This window comes from Limulus polyphemus, unplaced genomic scaffold (genome assembly GCF_000517525.1).
Source record: "Limulus polyphemus unplaced genomic scaffold, Limulus_polyphemus-2.1.2 Scaffold2631, whole genome shotgun sequence".
Classification (NCBI taxonomy): Eukaryota; Metazoa; Arthropoda; class Merostomata; order Xiphosura; family Limulidae; genus Limulus; species Limulus polyphemus.
The window spans coordinates 13,690-35,475 of record NW_013668241.1 but is presented as its reverse complement, the minus strand read 5'-3'; the positions used below and the strand labels follow the sequence as shown (position 1 = coordinate 35,475).

At 32.5% G+C, this 21,786-nt stretch overlaps 1 protein-coding gene across 1 annotated transcript in view; it reads right to left on the bottom strand.

Moving 5' to 3' along the window:
• Nucleotides 1–6,312: 6,312 nt before the first annotated feature.
• LOC106467487 (COP9 signalosome complex subunit 8-like) overlaps nucleotides 6,313–21,786 on the bottom strand; it is a gene marked incomplete at its 5' end in the record, with an annotated part of 27,688 nt that continues 12,214 nt past the window's right edge. The window contains 4 exons of the mRNA XM_013927846.2: nucleotides 6,313–8,099; nucleotides 14,460–14,522; nucleotides 17,281–17,388; nucleotides 20,938–21,067. Of these exons, the coding sequence (XP_013783300.2) occupies nucleotides 8,020–8,099; nucleotides 14,460–14,522; nucleotides 17,281–17,388; nucleotides 20,938–21,067 (381 nt within the window). The remainder of the gene's footprint in view (nucleotides 8,100–14,459; nucleotides 14,523–17,280; nucleotides 17,389–20,937; nucleotides 21,068–21,786) is intronic.

Here is a 21,786-nt window from a genome sequence, read left to right as displayed (position 1 = left end):
GAAAAATGGTTTAAGTAAGTGGATGACATTTTGGATTTTAGCAACACGTTTAATGTTACCATTGAGGACCAAAACTTTCAACAGAGAATTGAAGGTTCTTTGTAAAGAATCTTCCTGTATATATAACTGGCCCTCTGCTCAAAATCGATAAAGAAAATTTATATGTTGTAGTCATTATCAATTACTTCAGGAGTTTACAGAATTATATAAAGAGTTAAGTGTGGTGCAAATGTATACTTCATCCTCTGCCTGATATATTGAGCAAAGATACAATACAGACTGTCAAGTGGATGCTTAATAAGTCTGTGAACCTGAAATGAACCAAATGGGTATTTGCACTTAGTTAATGCCCTTGTCAACAGTATTCAAGTATTTGTGAACTTGCTTTAATCCATATTTCAGGCTAATGCTGCATATTAAGAGTTAATACTCATTTGACCAAGCCTCTGTAATACCTCTTCCATAGGCTGTGGGTCAAAACCAAGTGAATGGGTAGTGTGTAGGTTTTTAGAAGTTGGTATAAGTTGTAATACCATTACTCAAGTTCATATCTAAGTAAAATGCTATTTCTTTTTTGAAACTATTTTAAACATCCAATAAACAAAGAAACGATATCTGAACAAAATATTACAAATGCAGCCAAGTTAGACAAAAGGATTAGACACTTAAAATATGTCACGAATAACTTAAGATTATAGAATTTATAATTTAATTTAATATTACATACTTTGAAAGGAAACCTAAAAAAACAATGGGGGATTACAGCTGTGCTTCAAGAAACAAAGTCAAACATTACTGAAGACAGTCTCAAAATAGTAATTTGTGCAGATTTACAATTTCATTTAAAACATCACTTATCTTATTAATGATAGTGAAATATGACACCACAAGGTACTCTTTTAGGTTCTTGTTACAAAGTTTTATTTAGAATCATAATAGACTACTGAGGCTGGGTCCATTACATTAAAATTATTTTGGAGCCTTAACATGTCACAACAGTCCACCCGATGACCATGAACCTAGACAATAGTCCTGCAGCATTGTTCCTCTTGCAAAAGGCTGACATGTCCAAAGCATGTTCCTTTTCCTTACTTGCTTTCCGTAAGACATCTAGTCTAAGAGGACAATGGTTTCCAAGGGCATGTTTAAACAGACCAATCACACAGAAATCAGTCTCCAGCTGTTTGAGATACATGACACTTGAAACAACATGACTATGGAAGTGCCTAACATTATATTCTATAACAGTGGCTTTTGTTTTGTCAGAACAATAACGTAATATTGTGATGTGCAGATGTACCATTTGTTTCCTACCTTTTTATTTTAATGTAGAATTTTAAAACTTTCGTATATTCCGAGTCTATGCAATTTTTACATAATACAGATCCAGAAAACCATTAAGCTGGCTTCATCCTAGCTGCCTTTGTTCCTTCGTTGTTCTATAAAGATAATACTTGCTCTGCCAATGGGAGATATTGTTGTAATGCTGCACATTGTGGAAGAATGTAGACAACAGCAGTGTCTTTCACTGGTATGACAGATGCTATCTAGAAGTTATAGCGCTATAGCTATATTCGATGTTTCCCATTAAATAAGAAACATTAAACTTACGTCAACTCCACAGGATCTCAAGTAATCTGGTTGATAAAAAAAACATTTTAATGAAAAAATCAGTTAATAATTTAATGGATCCAGTAGAAGGCGAATGTTTAATGTCCTATTAAAAGTACGCATGGTGTGTTTGTATTTGATATAGATAAATATAATTTTAACTTTGTATAGCATGTCATGTTCAGTCTGTTTATTCCTTTGCTTGAACTGAATCAGTCTAGTTAAATTCAGAACCACTTTGTAATTTATCAGACTGAACCTCCTGCTATAAAGTGGACCTACCTGATACTCTTTAGAGAAATCAGTTGAACCTAAGAATACCACATAGTAGGTAGTTAGGAGAAATTTTCGTGCCACGACCAAGGAAGTTTATTGCAGAGTTCTTCTGTTTTTGCTAATGTGTATACAGTCCTTACTAAGATGTTAGCTAGAAGTTCGAAAACTCAACTGAAAGGGCTTTGCAGCCCTTGCTTTCCGAGCAATCAGGTGGTGGTACTTCATGGTATAATATAATCACTACATTTTGTGATTTCCGCTTGATTTGTCTCATAAGCTAGGATGCTCATGTGTTCAAAATATCAATGATGGGAATGGTATTTTGACCCGTGCATTTTAAGCCTCTGGATGAATTTTCTTATGCGAGACATTATCTGACATTTTGGGAGAATCACTCACTTGCTCTAGCTGAATGGTGGGAACCTCATAGAGAACGTTGCCTGGTATTCGCTACATTCTCCCCTATTTACTTGGAAAGCACACAGATTCTACATGCAGCGAGGAAGGTGCATTTCCTGTGAGTGAAAGCTGATGTACAATAGGAGCAGATTAATCCTAGCTGATGAGGATTTTAGCTGAAAATTCTTAGTTCAGCTGAATTCTGCCAGTGATTATATATTTTGTGATGCTTGAAAGGAAGAAAGAATTGTTTGATGGCAGCATATTAGAAGACCATTGCTACTGAGAAGTAGCCTTGAAAGGTAACCTGAAAAAGTTAACGACATAATTTACGTGGAAGCCAGATGCAATCTGTTATATGCTACTAGAGTATGTAATAGTGTGTAATGTAGATAGCAACATATATATATATATGTGGTTTTGTACGCATTAGATAGTCATTCATGAGTGTAATATAACACAAATGAAGTAATTACACAGAGAATGTGACAGTAGACAACATGTGCATAGAGATAAATGATTTGATCTTGATTCTAATACTTTCTGATATGAAATTAACTGTGATAATAGATATGGAAGGTATTATTTGAGAATACAGTGTACCTGCTACTTTCATTAATGCTAGTAAAAGAATACTTCAATTTTGATGTTAAAATGTATGACAGGCAGTGAAGTTTTATGCTTCACTTAAGAAAAAGTTTTACCTGGTGTGTTTCATAAAGATTTTGCAAGATACTTTAACTGGATCAAATTGAAATATTCATGAGTGGGTGATATCATTAATAATAAATTATATTTAGCTTAGATATCATAACAAGTATATACTTTGTGTGCAAATTTCTTATTTGGTTGTGATAGAATATTTACAATCACATAACTTTAAATATTGTTTATAAAGCATACAATTTTTAGAATATTTTCTTGATATTGTTTCAGTACAAGGTGCAATAATAACACATGAAAATGTAGGCTGCAAGTGTACTAGGGAGAGGTGGCAAGTAATACCCACGTGGTGAGAACTTTGGAAGTCACACCAAAAACTAGTACTACATTTGTAATTGGATGTTCCTAAGGAAAGAATGTAAATACTAGTGGATTCTAATGGTTGAAAGTAAAACCCTAGTCAGCTCATGTGCATAGGAATCAGATGGAAGTCTAGACTTGCTGGAGCTGGGCTCTATCCTTGCAATGACCTGATGATAGGAAGAAGAATGAGACCAGAGGGCAGCATGGCTAAAGTTAGTGGTCAATCAAGGACCCAATGAAGCTTAGAAATTGGGAAGTTACCAGGTGCTAGGTCTGACTATATGCACAACTCATAGAAGTATCACATAACTTATGACAATGTTGTGACCCCCTCTCTAAAGAATTTTAGAGCAGGTTATGGTTGTAACTGAACAGTTATAACCCTTTACAGCACATGCACTTAGCTGAACTTTTGAACAGTTGAAATTCATCTGATATTGTAGTTTCAACCTGGATTTTTGCTATCTGTGATAAAATACTTGACTCTTTTGGCGACCTCTTTTTTTTCAAAAAGATGGTAGTCAGGTACCTGTCTTGTTTTTCAATTCCCAAGAACTTCTGAACTGCATACTGGATTGCCTATTAGATGATGACCAGTATACCCAGGGCTTATTCCACAGCAAAGTAGACTATGCTGCTGTGCTGCTGAATCTTGAACTCTATGAACTAGCATAGTATTGACCGTAAATGAGACAATGGAAAAATGATGTGTTGCTAGCCAATGCATCAGAGATGAAAGAGCTCACTGGATCTGTCATCGGGTTGGCCCTAAGGTCTCCAGTGGCTGAGCAGCTCCCACCAACAGTGACAGGCTCTGAGGACGTCAAACCTCTACTGGATGTACTGGTCACTAAGAGGGTCATGGGGACAACCACTTTGTGGACACTGGAGGGGAGGAGCTAAAAGTGGCAAGGACAGAGGAGGACCTGCTTTTAAGATGTGCTGTCAAAGGATATGGCATTTTGACTCATAAGTGTCATTAGATGTGCTTGCTCCTTTGGCAGGTACACTACATCCTAAAGCTGAAGAAACCTTTCCTGAGATTGGATCTTCTTGAGGGTTGAACAGGCTCCAGAAGGGTCAGGTGGGGTTCTTGGATGACCCAATCATTGTTAAAGTTTTGAAATCCTGGACATACAGCACTATTGTGGCTAGCACTACTACAATTGATAGTGCAGATGAGCCAATTGACTTGTAGGTTATCAACTCTACTACAGCAACCACCAAGGGTCAGTGAGGATGGTAGGAGTGACCACTGTCTAGTACAGAGAGAGGAGGAAAAGGATTAGTACCTCATCATCTGTTGAGATACCATTGGCAAAGAAATTTTACAGCTAAACCTAGAGCAAGAGTGGAGCTCCTGACAAAACCACTTAAGGTGTTGCCATTAACTGCAAGCTTGAGCATATCCTACTGTAGAAAAGACATTACCAAGAGATGGGTGCCAACTGGACTGATACTTGGGCTCTCTACAACAGGAGGAAGACTGACTGTGACAGAAGGCAACATCTCTGTCATGGTCCGAGGAAGAAAAGAGTACCAAGCTTGCCAACACCAAGAAAGCCCTAACAAAAATCAAAGATGACCTGAGTACCACCAAGGCAGCCAGCCATAAGATAACAATGGAACTGAAGAATCAACTGGCAGGGTTAAGGTGAGAGTGAGCAAAGTTTTATTGCAATTCTGGATGAATGTAAATTTTGTATATTATTTGATTTAAAAAAATGTATATATGTAACAAGATTTAAAGAAAAAACCAACACTTAAGATACACAAATACAAAAGGTGAGACTCCTTGTGCATCATTAAACACTGGTTTTTTCATTAACACTCAAGATGACACAGTAAATCATTGAAATGTGTAAAGTGTATGAGACTGTTCCTAGTTTCATGAAATTTTTTCTTTTACAATAAATCTTTAAATACATTTTATGGTCTTTTGAGAATGGGGCTGTCTCATTTTAAATATTTTTCATAATTAAATGTTCTTTTTTTTCATTAAACATGTGTTATTTAAAATTTATGCAAATGTCATCTTAATCTTAGGGTATACATGTATATTTTAATGTGATTAGTGTTAATGATTATGAACTTATGAGTATACATGTATACTATTTTTGTATGATTAAAGTTATGCACGCAGGCAGAGTCAACTTGACTACCCTTGTAGCCACCATGCATAACTCTGAACATAGTAAGTGTATCTTCATGAAATCTGGCAAGCTTTTTAGTAAACATTACAAGTGTGTTATACACGAAACTTAGCTTTTTTATAAGCTATTCTTGCTAATGATTTATCTGTGAATTAATGAAGTCTTTACTGAGTCAATGTAAAAGAAAGGTGATTTTCATGCCCAGAATAAAAATTTTCTTTTCATCTTACAGTTGTCACATCATACTTGCATAACCCCTATTACCTTGGAGTTCACCAGACTTGTGATCTCTATTCATTTAGGGGACCATACAGCATTCTAGGAGTCCAAAACATAATTATTTTTCAACAATTTGGTAATTTACAAAACCTACTCATGACTGAAGCATCTTATTTTACAAGAAACAATGCAAAATTTTCACTTGTTTTAAAAAAGTAGTTCACAAAACTAACAAACAAAATGTTATTTTTTAATTTTCTCAAGGTAGATCTTTACCAATCTGGCTGTCACATTGAAATAAAAAAAAAGAGAGAAATCCAAGTGCATCAGTGGTTATGTCATAGTTCACTTTACCACAATATTCAAATAGTTCTAGGAAATATAAAATAAAAAAAAGATTAATATATATCTTAACTTAATGTCAAGCTCAAGCTTCGCAAATTATGGTAAATCGATGTTCTTAACTTCCCAGAAGTCTGTTGATCTCCAGAATGAGAAAAAGTTGTAAATTCATGTTCTAGATTATGATCTCCGAAATCTTTAAAAATACAGAAAGACCAATAATAAACAATTTCATTTGGCCTCAAGATGGTGCAGAAAGTTGACATTAAAGATGGAGTACAAGCCATGCTGTCTAGTCTTGATTTTAATATGAAAAACACAAGATATAATCAAAACAGAGTTTGATAAGTTTTGGGTTATGAAAAAAAGAAACAAAGTGCAAGCCAAAGAGAATAGTGTATTTAAGTTCTACGTGATGAAACATGAAATTTATAAGCTGATCACTGTGTGTATAAAAAAAGGGGGCAAGACAAGCTAGTTACTGTTGGTAATTTTTGGCTTATAAAAGTGTTAGTGTAAGTAAATTTGGCTTAATGAATAAATAATATAAAATCCAAGCTGGATTGTGCACATGTTTTTTAACTTATGAAAGCAACATACAAAAAAATAAGGTGCTAGGTTTAATCTAGTAAAACAAAAAACCCTACGAGTCAAACTAACTTGTGTTGGTAAGTCTGTATAATACGAGTCAAACTAACTTGTGTTGGTAAGTCTGTATAATACGAGTCAAACTAACTAGTGTTGGTAAGTCTGTGTATTATGAGTCAAACTAACTAGTGTTGGTAAGTCTGTATAATACGAGTCAAACTAACTTGTGTTGGTAAGTCTGTATAATACGAGTCAAACTAACTAGTGTTGGTAAGTCTGTATAATACGAGTCAAACTAACTACTAGCACTGGTAAGTCTTGTGTAATATGAGTCAAACTAACTAGTGTTGGTAAGTCTGTGTAATACGAGTCAAACTAACTAGTGTTGGCAAGTCTGTGTAATACGAGTCAAACTAACTAGTGTTGGCAAGTCCGTGTAATACGAGTCAAACTAACTAGTATTGGTAAGTCTGTGTAATACGAGTCAAACTAACTAGTGCTTGTAAGTCCATATAATACGAGTCAAACTAACTAGTGTTGGTAAGTCTGTGTAATACGAGTCAAACTAACTAGTGTTGGTAAGTCTGTGTAATACGAGTCAAACTAACTAGTGCTTGTAAGTCCATATAAAAACGAGTCAAACTAAGTAGTATTGGTAAGTCTGTGTAATGAAGCAAAAGCACATCAAGCTAAGATTTCACTTTAAAATGAAACCAGATTCATTTTATGTTGGCTAGTTTTGGTAGGCTTTGTCAACAAAGTAATGAAGTTTCAAGCTGATATGGCTACTTTTGGTAGGCTTTGTCAAGAAAATAATGAAGTTTCAAGCTAATCTGATTATTTTAGTAGGTTTTGTCAAGAAAATAATGAAGTTTCCAGCTAATCTGGTTACTTTTGGTAGGCTTTGTCAAGAAAATAATCAAGTTTCAAGCTAATCTGGCTACTTCTGGTAGGTTTTGACAACAAAACAATGAAATTTCAAATTAATCTTGATACTTTTCATAGGCTTTATCAACACAATAATGAAGTTTCAAACTAATATGGCAACTTCTATATGTTTGTCAACAAAATAATATGGCTACTGCTAACAAGTTTAAGATTATGAGAGCTAGTAGGTATTGTTGAGTTTCTAATGAAAAATTCATAAGTGACTTTGGAGGAATAAAACCATTTCTATAATCCTGGACAGTACCAGTTGTTCCCATTGTTACTACATAGATATGAAGTCCTTTTAGCTTTTATTTAAATAACATTTACAGCCACAATTTAAGACATGTTAGTTCACTGTAAGGTTGATAAAGCCTTGCTCACACCCATTCGGTCATAAAAACTAATAAACTCAAAAACATCATTTCCATATCTTACAAATGCTGGGAATACAATAAGATAAAGTTACAGAAAAATCTCAATTTTCTAGGAATGATACAAAATCTGTCAATTTTGCAAGCTGTTCTTCACTAGATGTTGGTTGTTCCTTTGGTGAATCTGTTGTAAAATAAAAAATGTCTCTTGACTTGTTGCAAAAAGAAAAAAAAAATACAAATGACAAGTTTATTATTAGAGCTGTTATAAATTTTCTTCTTCAGACATCCATAAAATATCACAGATCATTAACTCTTAGTTGACATTGAGAAACACGAGTCTAGGGTCAATATAAGATGATACATCTGCTCAATGTGGCCATCATTCATGTGTGATGTATAAGATGATACATCTGCTCAATGTGGCCATCATTCACGTGTGATGTATAAGATGATACATCTGCTCAATGTGGCCATCATTCATGTGTGATGGCCTGCATACTGTCAGATTGCCCACTTGAGTTTTGACTATGTGTCAGTTGGCTATTATGGAGCACCTGTTACATTGACAGAACTGATAGATGCCATCCATAAATGATGTCCACATTAACCATTTGACCAGATGTAGTGCCCTCCGGTAACCATTTCTGGTGGCCATGAATTTGTGTTCCCGATAGCAGTGGCATAACTACAAAGGATGGCCCCCTAGCATAAAATGTAATTGGGCCCCTTACCTTTATTTACCTATAATTATAGTTATGATTCTGGTTGTTGCAGGCCCCATTTATAAAAATCCTGTATTTGGTTATCTACAAATAAGCCCATGACAATATTAAATGCCAATAATCTGAAATCATATTACTTTTTAAAAATAATTTTCAGTAATTTCTTTACAAAAAGAATATTTTGCAATCTGATTGGATTATTAAAAAGGTACTGAAAGAGAAAGTGACACATAGAACAAGCCAAAATAAATTATTACTAACCAAAAAATAATACACTTTGTAATTACCTGTTTTTGAAGTTATACATTCTTTGAAAGTTTGTGTATAAAGCAATTAAAAGTATAGGAAAATACAAAAATAATGAAACAAGATGCATATATGTTGAAAATAAAAGTAGTTTAACATTCATATTTCAAAACTGACATTTAAGAAATATAATTTTTTTATCAACTGGAGCTCAACAGACTTGATTTTCTTTCCTGGTTAACATACCTCTGAGACACTCACAAAATGCATTGAATTTTTATAGTCAATCTGAAGCAGAAGTAAACAGAAAATCATGCTGACATTTAGATTACACTATTATATAGAACACAAGGAATCCATCAACATACAGTGAAATCAGTCTCATACTCTATTTGCCCTTCATACAATGCAAAACTAGCACCAAATTATAAGTCAGTTTATATAATCTGTTCCCCATGGTTCTATTGGTATATCTATCAAGAACTATGGCAAATAATAATATTCATTTTATTGACATTTCAAAATGCCAAATATTTTACAAGAACCCTGTATTTACTTTTATGTATATATAAGAATATATATATATATAAACCCGTTCCAAAAAAAATGAATTTCAAATAAATGGTTTTAATGAACAAGTGATTGATATAAGACAACTGTATTACTTAAATTGTCACTAGAAACCCAAATACTGAGTGAAAACTATATCATGAGTTTACTTTTCTTGACAATTTTGACTTAGTCAATTGTTCAACACATAGAAAACTTTTTTGTTCTTCAGAACAAAACTGATAAAGTGAATCCCACTATAATTTAAGAGAGAATTGTTTCTTTGTTTGCCCTCTTAACTCCTCCCAGACTTTTGCACTTGGACATATCAAATACAGTTTAATCAACTAGGAATGATTTTTGATTTATCAAAAGCTATTTCTCTTTTAAAATGCACAGATTCATAGCTCCAATGACAGCTAATTATAGATAAGTCAATGAGGGTGGCCACTAGGGGTACTGATAGGATTTCTCCAGTTTCTTCTTTCATTGCATACGATATACATACATACATACAGTCTATGTACATTCAATCATTATTGGCATATTTAGGGTAAAAACAGAAACACTATCTATATTCATAACTGGTAAAATATTAGTTTTACAATTGCACTGCATTTTGAAATCTCATCAATCACTTGATGGATTTATTTTTTCACATTCTTTATACATACTTTCAAGATAGAGATAAGTGAGATATGTTTAAGTCACATGTTACTTATTGCTTTTTTATAAAAAAATAAACTAAAATAGAAAATATTATTTATATAGTCAACTCTAATGGACATGAATAATTTTATTCTTATGTACTTTATATTGCCAATGGCATATTTCATAAAAAAACAACAACACATTTTTATATTCATAATTGTTAACATTTTCTTTTTCCAAATCTCATCAATCATTTCAGGGATTTAATATTCATTGATATAAATGCCTCATAACAATACCTACCAACTTTATTATAAGACACCTAAATATACATATTTCGTTTTTTGTATTTTACAAGTCAATCAAAGCTTGATCACGACAAAGTACAAAAGTATATTATCAAAAACAGAGAGAAAAACTGAGAAAAAAAAAGTTGAGTGCATACATAGCCACAAACCCCAGGAAAGACGTAGCCATAGATAAAATGAAACAATGACCCTTCTTTATAAAATCAATAAATGATTTGTTGACTTTCATAAACCTCTCTCATTGTGCATCACATGAGTATCTCTGCTATTTATATTAATTATTGCAATTAATTTCATTTTGAATGTACATTGGCTTTAATTATAGAATGTTAAAAGTTGCTAACATAGGTTTAGTTTAAAATTTTTGACACACACACAAAAAAAAGGTTCTCAAGTGTTACAAGTAGTATATACACTTATGCATGAAATGCTCTTGCAAAAAAAAAGTCCAATAAGCAAGGCTTGTTTGGAACAAAAGAAGATATCACAATTTCTAAAAATACATTCAAGTAGCTGAATAGTAAGTTAGGTTTAGTGTATGAGCTGTACGAGTTTTTGTCAGATTTGAGACTGATCAACTATAAATATTAAATGCTATCTTATTATTAAAGTTAATAGTTTCTTTACCTGAAAATGTATTTCTGATAGTGTTACACACAGAATAGCTCAATCCTTCATGTATCTATCTGAGATTTGCATGCCACTAGCCTTGAACTAACTCACACCTAAAAATCATGTATTTAACGTGTACTGTGCTAGTGCATGATGACATGAGGAATTGTCAGAGTGGATCATGACCAACAGATCCATGCAAAGGGGAAGGAAAGTAGTAAACATTCCTCCGGAACCCACATGTTGAAAGTCATTTAGTCCTTCAACATCACACATAAGGTAAAGTGATAAGAGGTAATGCAGGAGGGTAGGACGAAAGAGATAAATGAGTAAAAATTGGGTACTGGAAAGAGAGATAAAAGCCCCCCCCCCCCCAAAATAAAATAGGTAAAAAAATTACCAAAACTGGGAATTGAAGAATGGAAATAAAGAATGAAAGAAAGCCAGGAAAAAAAGAAGTCAAGTAGACGAGGAAGATGAGGCATGATAGTACGGATGTGCAGGTGTTTGAGAAACGAGTTAGCAAGGACACTAATGTCAGATGAAAGAAGAAAACCAAAGTAGTCTAAGTATAGGCTTCATGTAGTAAAGTAAATGAAGAATCAAAAGACATAGGGGAAAGAGAAAAAAAAACATATCTGCAAAATCATGTCAAAGAAGTGAGGAAAAGAGTAAGGATCTTCCTCCACAGGTAAAGTTGTGACTAGAGCAAACCCTATCAGGGAAGATAGCCTGTGAGAATCTTCATCATCCAGATCACTTTTAAACTGGGAAGAAAAAATGTTGACTGAAAAGATGGGAGGAGGAGGAGGAGGCCAGTGTGCATGGAGGAAACCACAACACTTTGAACAATGGCTGTTATGTTCTCCACAGACAACAAGTTTCATAGAAAACACACGCCCCATGTTAAGAACATCGTCACTATCACAGGACAAAGTGGAAGTTACTGTCACTTGAGAATTCATAATAGGTAAGCATAAAAAAATAATATTGTCTTTGGGTACAAAAGAAATTGGTGAAAGTTAAAAACTTTAAGTTTTGTAAAGTATCACAATTTTCATGTAATTAATTAATAATTTTAAAAACAGGTATGTTTGAGAAAATGCCATAGAAAAGAATGAAGTTATTTCAAGTGCAATGCTTAAGGATAGTTAATGTGCAAGGAGGTTATGTTACCTTCCTATTGGTGGAGGTCAGTCTTTGCATGATGATGTCATCATGCACTAGCACAGTTCATGTTAAACTTGATCTTTAGGTGAGAGTTAGGTCAATGATAGTGGCATGCAAGTCTCAAAGGCAGACATGCGAGGGATCAAACTATTTTGTGTGAAGAGGCAAGGTATTGTTTCTGAATCTTCAAGTAGTTTGTTAGATATTTAAAACACAGCTCTTTATTTGTGTTTAATGATAACATGATTATGTTTTAAGCTTCTTTCTACCTTTATCCATTAAAATTTAAAGCTGAGTGTACAAAAGAAAGATGACTACCAATGTGTTAACACTGTTGGTTAAGTTTGATTTAATTTCTTTAAACAGCTTTAAACAAACTATTAAATAAAGAAAGTCATGCACATTTTTTTAGATACTTTACCAGTTTATGTTGAGCTACAATATGTGTACTTGGAATACTTAGTGACATATCTGTTAGAGTAGTGTGACAACACGTATAGCTACAACACATTCTTACATACTATTATCATTAACATCAAATTTAGCCCTCTTGCTACAGGATCAGTGAATTACATTGCACTTTTGCCCCAAAAATGACCACCAGTTTCCATGCTATTACTTTTAATGTTACCAGTCTTTCACAGACAAAAGAATCAGAATTTTTAATTAAGTCTTTTTACTATAAACTTGTCCATTTAGTTATTAATATATGGAGTCACTGTGTTGGCTGTTCTGAGTGCAAAGTGATGGTAAGATCAGGAATACTTTTCTTCATCTAAAAATTTTCAAATATCATTTGCATAATCTCTAAAACCTCCTAAAAAAATATCAAAGTTTTTTTTCCTGAAAAACTTTACATTTTATGGTATTTTCACTGCCCTAAAGGAATACTTGATTCTGACAAGTCCTCAAAGTATAATGAAAAAAAGGTTGAAAAAGGAAATGAGTAGAACTGTTCTATCCTTTTTTTAGCATTGACCACGAAGTTCCAAGGTACTTTTCCAGAGTTTCTACTTCTAGTTCCTGTGTTTATTTTACTGCTAGTGGCTGAAATAGAAACCTACCAAACATAAAGCAATGAATCACTGCTACTGTTTATGTGAACCTATAATACAACACCTCTGATAGCAAATGAGCACATGCGGTGCAATTATCACAGAGTTTATTGTAATCCTGGCCCTGAGAATAGAGTGGGAAAATTTATCAGCTTATTTACAGTACAGTGGCTGCAACGAGAATTGTCTAAAGTAATAAAAGTGGAAGAAAATGTTTATGATATGACTCTGTATGATGTTTGGGCCTATCCAGTAAATTTGGTAGGTATTTGAATATTAGGTATCCTTCCAGGATGGTCATAATTTAGTGGTATAGGTGTACAAAGTGCGTAAACGCTTATGTACATGCATACATATATAACTACAATTTACTCATAAATCCCCAATCTTCAGTTATTTTCCTCAAAAATAGACATTAAATAAAAAATATATAGAAAAATAATGATTTCTAGTACTTGTGATGTTACAAAATTGACTTGTACTTGTGCATTGTACTTGCTAAGCCTTGCTGTAAGCCTAATTTATTCTCTCAAGTGGAGGGGGAAAAGACAAATTAATTTTTGTAGATTTCAAAGATGCATTTTAGAAAACCAAAAAATTATCAAATTACTATACTGGTACACATAGAACCACTGTAATTCATCTGCCTTTATAACTATGCTATACATGGGTTAAAAAAATTGCATTTTTGTTCAAAGCAGCAGCTGAGCCAACACTTCCAGTACAACTGTGACTTTCTCCTTCAAGCCAATTACAAACATCTGTCAGATTTATGTTATTTGGAATAAGCTCTTTCTATTCTAGTTTCTCAATGTCTGAAATTTGAGTTTCTAATTTGTTATCCACTATAGATGTTGTATGGTAAGTGTAATAAAATATAAACCAAGCAATAAAACTAGAAGACGTTCTACGTAACACATAAAAAAGGATATTTAGCTTTCTTTTTTAATGTTTTCTTTAAGATCAAGAAATTAAGACATGTATAGTATTCACATTTAAATTATAACCTATAGTTTGATGGTAATTTTACTGACATATATTGTTAATAAAGCTGTTTAATTAAATTTTGAAAATAATTTTCTAAAATGTTGTGACATTATGTTCTTTGACCTGTCTATAGCAAGAGGGTTAATCATCCTGTAAAACTTTAAAAACTGCTAATTAATATAATTTCAAACACTAAGTTTCAACACATATTAGAGTAACTTGTTTTCAAATTTGTACTTACCAGGCCGTTTTGGTAAGATCATTTTGGATGATGAATCCACTGACCAGCCATAAGATGACACACCTAGAAAAATAGCACACTAAAGCTCAAAACGTAAACCTCATATGCAGAAGTCAAAATAATACAAAATGCTATCATGTTACATTGGGTAATTAAAGATTTTATGATATAAATCTAGATAAGGAGATTAGTAAATCCAAAGAGAAGATTACACCGTTTGTACTAACTTACTGTCCAAATTCAGTAATATCTCAATATACATATATTCAATAAACAAAGTTTCAGTATAACAAACTTTGGAATTTTACCATTAGCTAAAAATAAAGTAAAATAATAAATAAATACACTGAAATTAATAAATAAATAATAAATTTATTTCATCTATAATACAATATAAATAAGAATAAATTGCAATAAGATATGAATTCTTAAGTGTTTTGCATCGAGATGGTCATATATCATTTATTAACATTTGTCTTGGCTGTCAAGTTTTAAGTGTTGTACAAGATTATTTACAAAAGATGTCTGTGACTTGTTGACAATAAATTTCATCTATAAACAAACAGCAACATAGTCCGCTTGTTTTAAAATAATACATATATGTATTAGGGATGCACGGGTAGTAAAATTTGGCCGAATACCGGGTCTGGGTACCAAGTCGCTAAGCTTCGGGCCTAGGCCCTTGCCCCCCCCACCAAAAATAACAACATACATAAAAATTAGAAACAAAAACAAAATTGACATTTATTACATCTAACCAAATAATCATCAACATATCATTCAAATTTTACTTTCAACTTTCAATGCCTAGCCCCAACTTCTCAAGCTATGCCTGTTAATAACACCTATTGTTGTCTGAATCCCAGACTTTCAGTGGGCAGTCAGTTTTTGTTGCTTGGAACACGTTTTTTTTTATAACTAAACCAATTACTGACTGTAACTTTCAGTATCACATTAGTTGCCACAAAGATTGGGGCTTTGATGCTTAATTTCAACACTCGGGCGGAGCTGAGTATTACTGGGTAGCCCAATACCCGGCCAGGTACCCGTGCATCCCTAATATATATATATATATATATGATAAAACAAATTAATGTTATGTTATGAAGTGTTTATAGTATGAAATGGTAAGTTATTCAATACACAAAGTTTCAATATATGAATTAAGCTCCAGAAATGTATCTACTTCGTATATCGAGGTATTACTGTATACATATTGACATATTATTCGTTAATACAAAATTAAAAGAAACAGTAAGTAAAAAACTGAAAGATGTTTGCAATGATAATAAAATTATCTTATCAATAAGATAACCTAAAAAGTTATACAGATTACTGAATAAGCCTTAGAAATTTTTCCTAAGGAAGGTCTTTTCAGTTGTGAAAGAAAGTACTAATAAGTATCAAGGTTATATTAAAACTACAAAAAGAATAATAAAGATACTATGTTTTATATTAATAATTTATCTAATTGCTATTCTAGATATGTAATATATCTCGTATACTAGGAATTACAAAAAGGAAAATAAAATAAGATATATATTTTGTACTAAGTGGTTAAAAATTAACTGCTTTTCTATAATAACAGGAGCAAATATAAACATACTGTCCTGGTATACCGAACAAAATTATAATTTTAAATTCAGCCACTTAAAAAATACCTTTTGTGTCACTAGAGGTCATTAGCTGCTTTTTATAAGTAGCTAAATTAAAAATTATAATGTCATTCAGTATACTGGGATGGAAAGAATAACTTCAAGTAGTTGGGCTTGTCTCAACTTTCCTGTGTTATAATTGAATACATTTTCAAGAGAAAGTGAGGAGGATGGGTATATATATATATATATATATATATAAACTACGTAATAATTATTAAGGTAGGGTTTATAGTTCTTTTTAAGATCATTTATTTTTATTTTATTTTACAAGGATGGAGGTTGGAAGTTTCATATAGTAGAAATTTTAGGGTGGTTTTATTTATACTTTAGGATCTTTAATAACTTTTAAGGGTAACTGCCTTCCCACAACTGGCGACAGACAGTGAAGGACTGTAGGAGATGAGACGTTATGGGTGAAAGCACTCAACTCCATACCCTTAATTAATTAATTTATTTTTCATGTTAGATGGCTCATTCAAAATCAATGTTTGGATTTTGTCTGATAGATTGGATATCCCCAACAAATTTGGGAGCTATTATCATAGGCATTATGTACTATGACTTTAAGGTAACAGCTAGGAACAACAATGGAAACAATTATATCAAAGCCACTGTCTGTTGATAATGCTCAAATTGCCTCAGTGGTTAGAGCACTTGGACTTCAAGCAGAAGTCTCATGTTCAAATCCTAGATAATTTGGGATTTTATATCAATTTATTTTTTTAATAAATAAGCATATTTACAGCAAGTTCTTTCAATACCAATATCAGAAATTTGAGATATTGGTTAATATTTGAATTAAAAGACCAAGCTACTTCAGCTTTTCTATTTCAACTTAACACTTCTAACACCATCTATGAAATAAACTCTAAATTAAAATTCTGAATAAAACTAAAAATAGTTCAGAAACAGTACAAGAAAGAAAATGTCACCGAGCTTGATAAAGGTACAGTAGATAGATGCCACAACAAAATCGAGAAAGCTTAGCAAAAATTAGGATAACTGAAGCAGAGGGAAAATAATTGACACTGTCAAATGAAGTTCCTGAAGAAACAAAGCGAAGAGGACAAAATCATGCTGAAAGATGAGGAAACAGGTTCTGGCCTCCCTATGTCTTCCTTGTGTACTTATAATACACAGAATAATGTGCTAATCACACTAACCTTTAATAACCTGGTTTGAAGACATTCCTAAAAATGATGCAGTGTCATCTACACCAATAGAAGAATAGGCTTTAGCCACTAATTGAACAGCTCGGGTTTTTGTTGCATCTAAGAAGAATAAAGCAATAACAATGAACTGTTAAGTGTAAGCACATAACACATTTGACCATAACTGTGAATTTTATTAGTGAAAAAAACAACAACTGTATATTTATCTAAATAGTAATATTCACTTTAAAATATTAGCTGTTTACACAGTGTATGTGTGTTTCAAAGGTTCACTAACCTTGTTAAAAACATAAAAGTTTCTTGTCTAATCATCTAATTTCTATGAAACGGCAATACAGACATACAGTTTCCTGTATGACAAGAAGTTTCTCTTCCAATTGACAAAACCCCCACTTTCATGAGCATTTAAAAAAATCAAAAATGAATACGCTTTCACTCTTCCTTCTTAGACAGTTACAATTTACAGTTTAAAATGTAAAGTTCTGCAAACTTTGACAGATACAATTGAAAATGTTATTGTATTTATAGTACGTACCAGATTGCTTATGTTACATGTACTTAAATATATGCATTTTCTTCTCCATTATTTTACTTCTAACTACACAACTCATAATACAAAGAAGTGCTGGTAGAACATCTCTGCACAGAAGTACAATAAATTACTGGAATTACAAGAGGTAAATTGGCATTTCAAACTATTTGTACCTGGAAACTCAATACAAAACTTTTACAGTCATGTTTGGAAACTACAGAAATATCCTACAATGTTTCAGGACATAGTATGACTTATAAAATAAGACGATAACAATAAACAAGCTGACAAATCCATTCTGCTCATTGAAGTCACCCCTAATCTTCAAACAAGAAACATCAAGGCCTATGTGTATAAAGATAACTTTTCAACTTCATAAACCCATGCAAATTGAAACAACTATTCCAGAAATTAAAAGAAGTTTACCATAAACACATGTCCAAAGCCGATACATGATAACAGAAACATCAACCAAACAGAAAAGAACATCCCAAAGTGCAGATCATGCAAATATGACCAATTGCTTTATATGTCATGTGACCTTCATAAAGGTATAAAACTTCTCAGTCAGAACCGGCAGCCATCAGATGCAATTATGATGTAACATACCTCAAAAGAAACATTATTGAAGCTCAAGCCACAGAAGCTTTCATAAAGAAGGCAATAGAGTTAACTGGTAAGTCAAAGACTACTGGGTCTCAAGTCTATTCTTCATTGTTATCATTCCATAAAACATTACTCAAAAGGGAAATGTATAGATGTGAAAGCCTGCTGGGGAAAAGGAACAGACAGTGCTTAACGAAGATTTGCTACACTGCACCTACTGATGCGTTTCATTGGTCTAGGTACATTTATGTCATACAGAACCATACACAGAGAACTGTGGGAAATGAGATTTGGTTGTTATACAGTCATACACAAGCTATTCATTTCTGTCTGCAAACCAACAAAAAATGACTTTAGCAGTACAAATAACATGGAGAATGGACACTAGATGACTGGAAACATGTTATGTGGTCTGATGAGTCCTCTTACACATTGTATCCCACAGATGATAGCATAAGGGTGTGATGAAAATATCATGAGGTCATGGAGTCTTCCCATCTTGTTTCAAATGTGCATGTTGCTGAATGTGGGGGCAAAGATATGAGTGTTACCTTAGTCTGCTTATCTCTCTCTATTAAAAGACACTTTGAAGGCACTACTTCTTGAGGAATGGGAAAAGATGAAAACTAATATCTACCAGAAACTTTTAGAATCCATGCCACAGCGTATCTAGGCTGTTATCAAGATGCATGGTTGGCCAACATGCTACTAAGATCAAAGTTTCTATTATTCTGGTCAAGAAATATACTGATAACCCATAAAACTCAAGTCACAATTACCAACTTTTTAAATCTAAAAATCAAAACATCCTTCAACAAGTAGCTTAGCTAAGTCTCTAATATTTCTAAAAACTAATAACATCACCTTTGTAGTACCTAGATAAGTTAAAGTCAACACAAAGACTAAAACCAATTATTTGCAACAAAACAATCAGCATTGTCATGTCAGCAACCTTTGCCTACACTTAATCATTTACCATTTTTAAGATATTAGGTTTTATTCTTTATTGACAAAAGTAACAATGTTTTTAGTTTCTTGCTTTAAACTTGAAAATTAAACATAATCATTAACTTCTTCCCATCACAAGAGAACTTGGTGTTTAATGACAATAAGAAGAAAGTTTTTACTATGGTAAAGATGCTTCAAAAGGTATAATCTTGCAAAACATGAAAGATGTCCAATTATTAAGCAGCAATGGAATATTCAAAATCATCAAGCTGCTCTCATGAAGTTATAAACTAATACCCGCTACTTAATAAGAATAAATGAATGTCACGTACAAACCTATTAATTTGTGCCTATAAAATATACATGTGCTTTAAGGTCTGACAAGCCTTAGCTCATTGTCAATCTTTCAAATTAAACTGGATACAAAATTAAAACTTTAGTATTTACATAAATAAACAGTTTTGTAAATTACACTTACTAAATTGATACCATAAAATGTATAAAAACTATGGAGAATAAAAATAAAACATTGAATTCTCAAAGAAAATAACAAACTTGACAGAATTAGTGTCATTGAAAAATATCAGCAGCTCAAGTTTAAATGCAAGAAGAAGCCAAGTATGCATACATATAACAGGAGGTTGTTGACTTTGGGGAGGGAGTAGTTTCTTTTTTCATATCACAAAGTATTCACAGTGTTTAACAAGAAAAAACTTTTTTCAATAATCCTACATAAAACGCTGAACTCCAATTTTATGATTAAAAATTTGACTCAATAAATGAAGATTTCTCATTAAATATGTTCTGGAAACTAATGGCTGTGTTTATTCTGTAATCAAAGCTAAAGAACAAGCTTAAGCCTTTGCATTTTGTTTAATTTATATCTTAAATTTCTATGTATTCATTATCGAATTTGGAAGGCCCAGGGTGCACCAAAGCTGGGTCTGATGTGAAACAATATATCTTTATTGTTTTGTGCAATGTACCATAATTAATAAATACTGAAGTAGGTAATAATAAATTATACACAAACATATGTTTTGTTTTACATTTATATCATACAGAACCAGCAACACATACCACAATTAAAATATATACTCTTCGGCCTACACTTGATAGACTATACAGATGTAGGTCTAAGTTAGTTACTTAGGCTTAATAATTGATATCATCACATGACCAAAATATTTTTTTAAGGCAAGTTGAATAATCATTTAAAATATTATTATAATTCATTTTACAATACTTAATATCAAAGTATGACTTCTTGAAAGTGATTTGGAATCCAAATATCTGCCTCTCCCCCTTCTAGTCTAGAATTTATGTTAGGAAAAAAAAATACAAGCTTTGGAAATGATCCATTAGGAATGCAAAAAATTAGAACAGTGAGAATTCTTTTATAGAAAAAAAAAAACTCTTTCAAAGTAAATATTTCTGAAGGTATCAAACACTATAACTTAACATTAAAGCCAATGTCAAAACCAATAGAGTTTAGATTAGAATCTAAACTAAGTTATGATGCTATATTTTATAGTAATCATATGGACAAACCTAGATTTTACCTCTAATGACATTCATAATTGAGACTAGATGTTCAGGCCATTCCTGTTCTAAACAAGAATAAACCCCAGGAAAATCTCGATTCCACAACTTCTGGCCAACTGCCCAGACATTCCCTATTTCTGGATTACCCTAAGATTATGTGGAAGAACAAGAACATACATTTAATAAAAGACACGTAAATACATAGAAGTGGTATATATATATATGCATAATACAAAACACTATGCTTGAATTGCCAAATACAAAGACATACAAGATCTAATTTTTAACTCTCAATTTTCACTGAGACAGAATACTAGAAATAATTTAACTTGAGAACATCAGACAAGACTGATAATCTATAATTCTGTAAGTGACCTTGCATGGTAGCTCTACATGTAAAAAAAGGTGTAAATAGTTGTTCACATACTTGTAAGATTAAGGGATCTCATTTTATAATAACTTTAATTTTTTAGCAAATCAAAGTCTGTTTTGAATCTGAAATACATAAGAATAAAAAGGGTAACAGTAGCTCAGAAGACAGAATATGAAAAATGGTACCCATGGAATCCCATTCCGATAAATTTTGGCTGGAAAATGACCCCCAGTTTTGTTGGCATCATACATCTGAAATTAAGGGTGAAAGGGCATTAAATTACCACAGTCATGATGGATGTCCTAAGATGGGATGTTTGAACTCAAGAAATGCATTCATACAGTTTTCAAATCATAAAAATGTATTTTATAGATCTAATTAGTACCTCAGTGCAACTGTGAGAGAAAGAGCAGTAATAAATGGATATAGAGGAGGTGTATGTGTGTGTGTGTGGGGGGGGGGGGGGAAAAAAAACCCCCCCAAGAAAAACTCC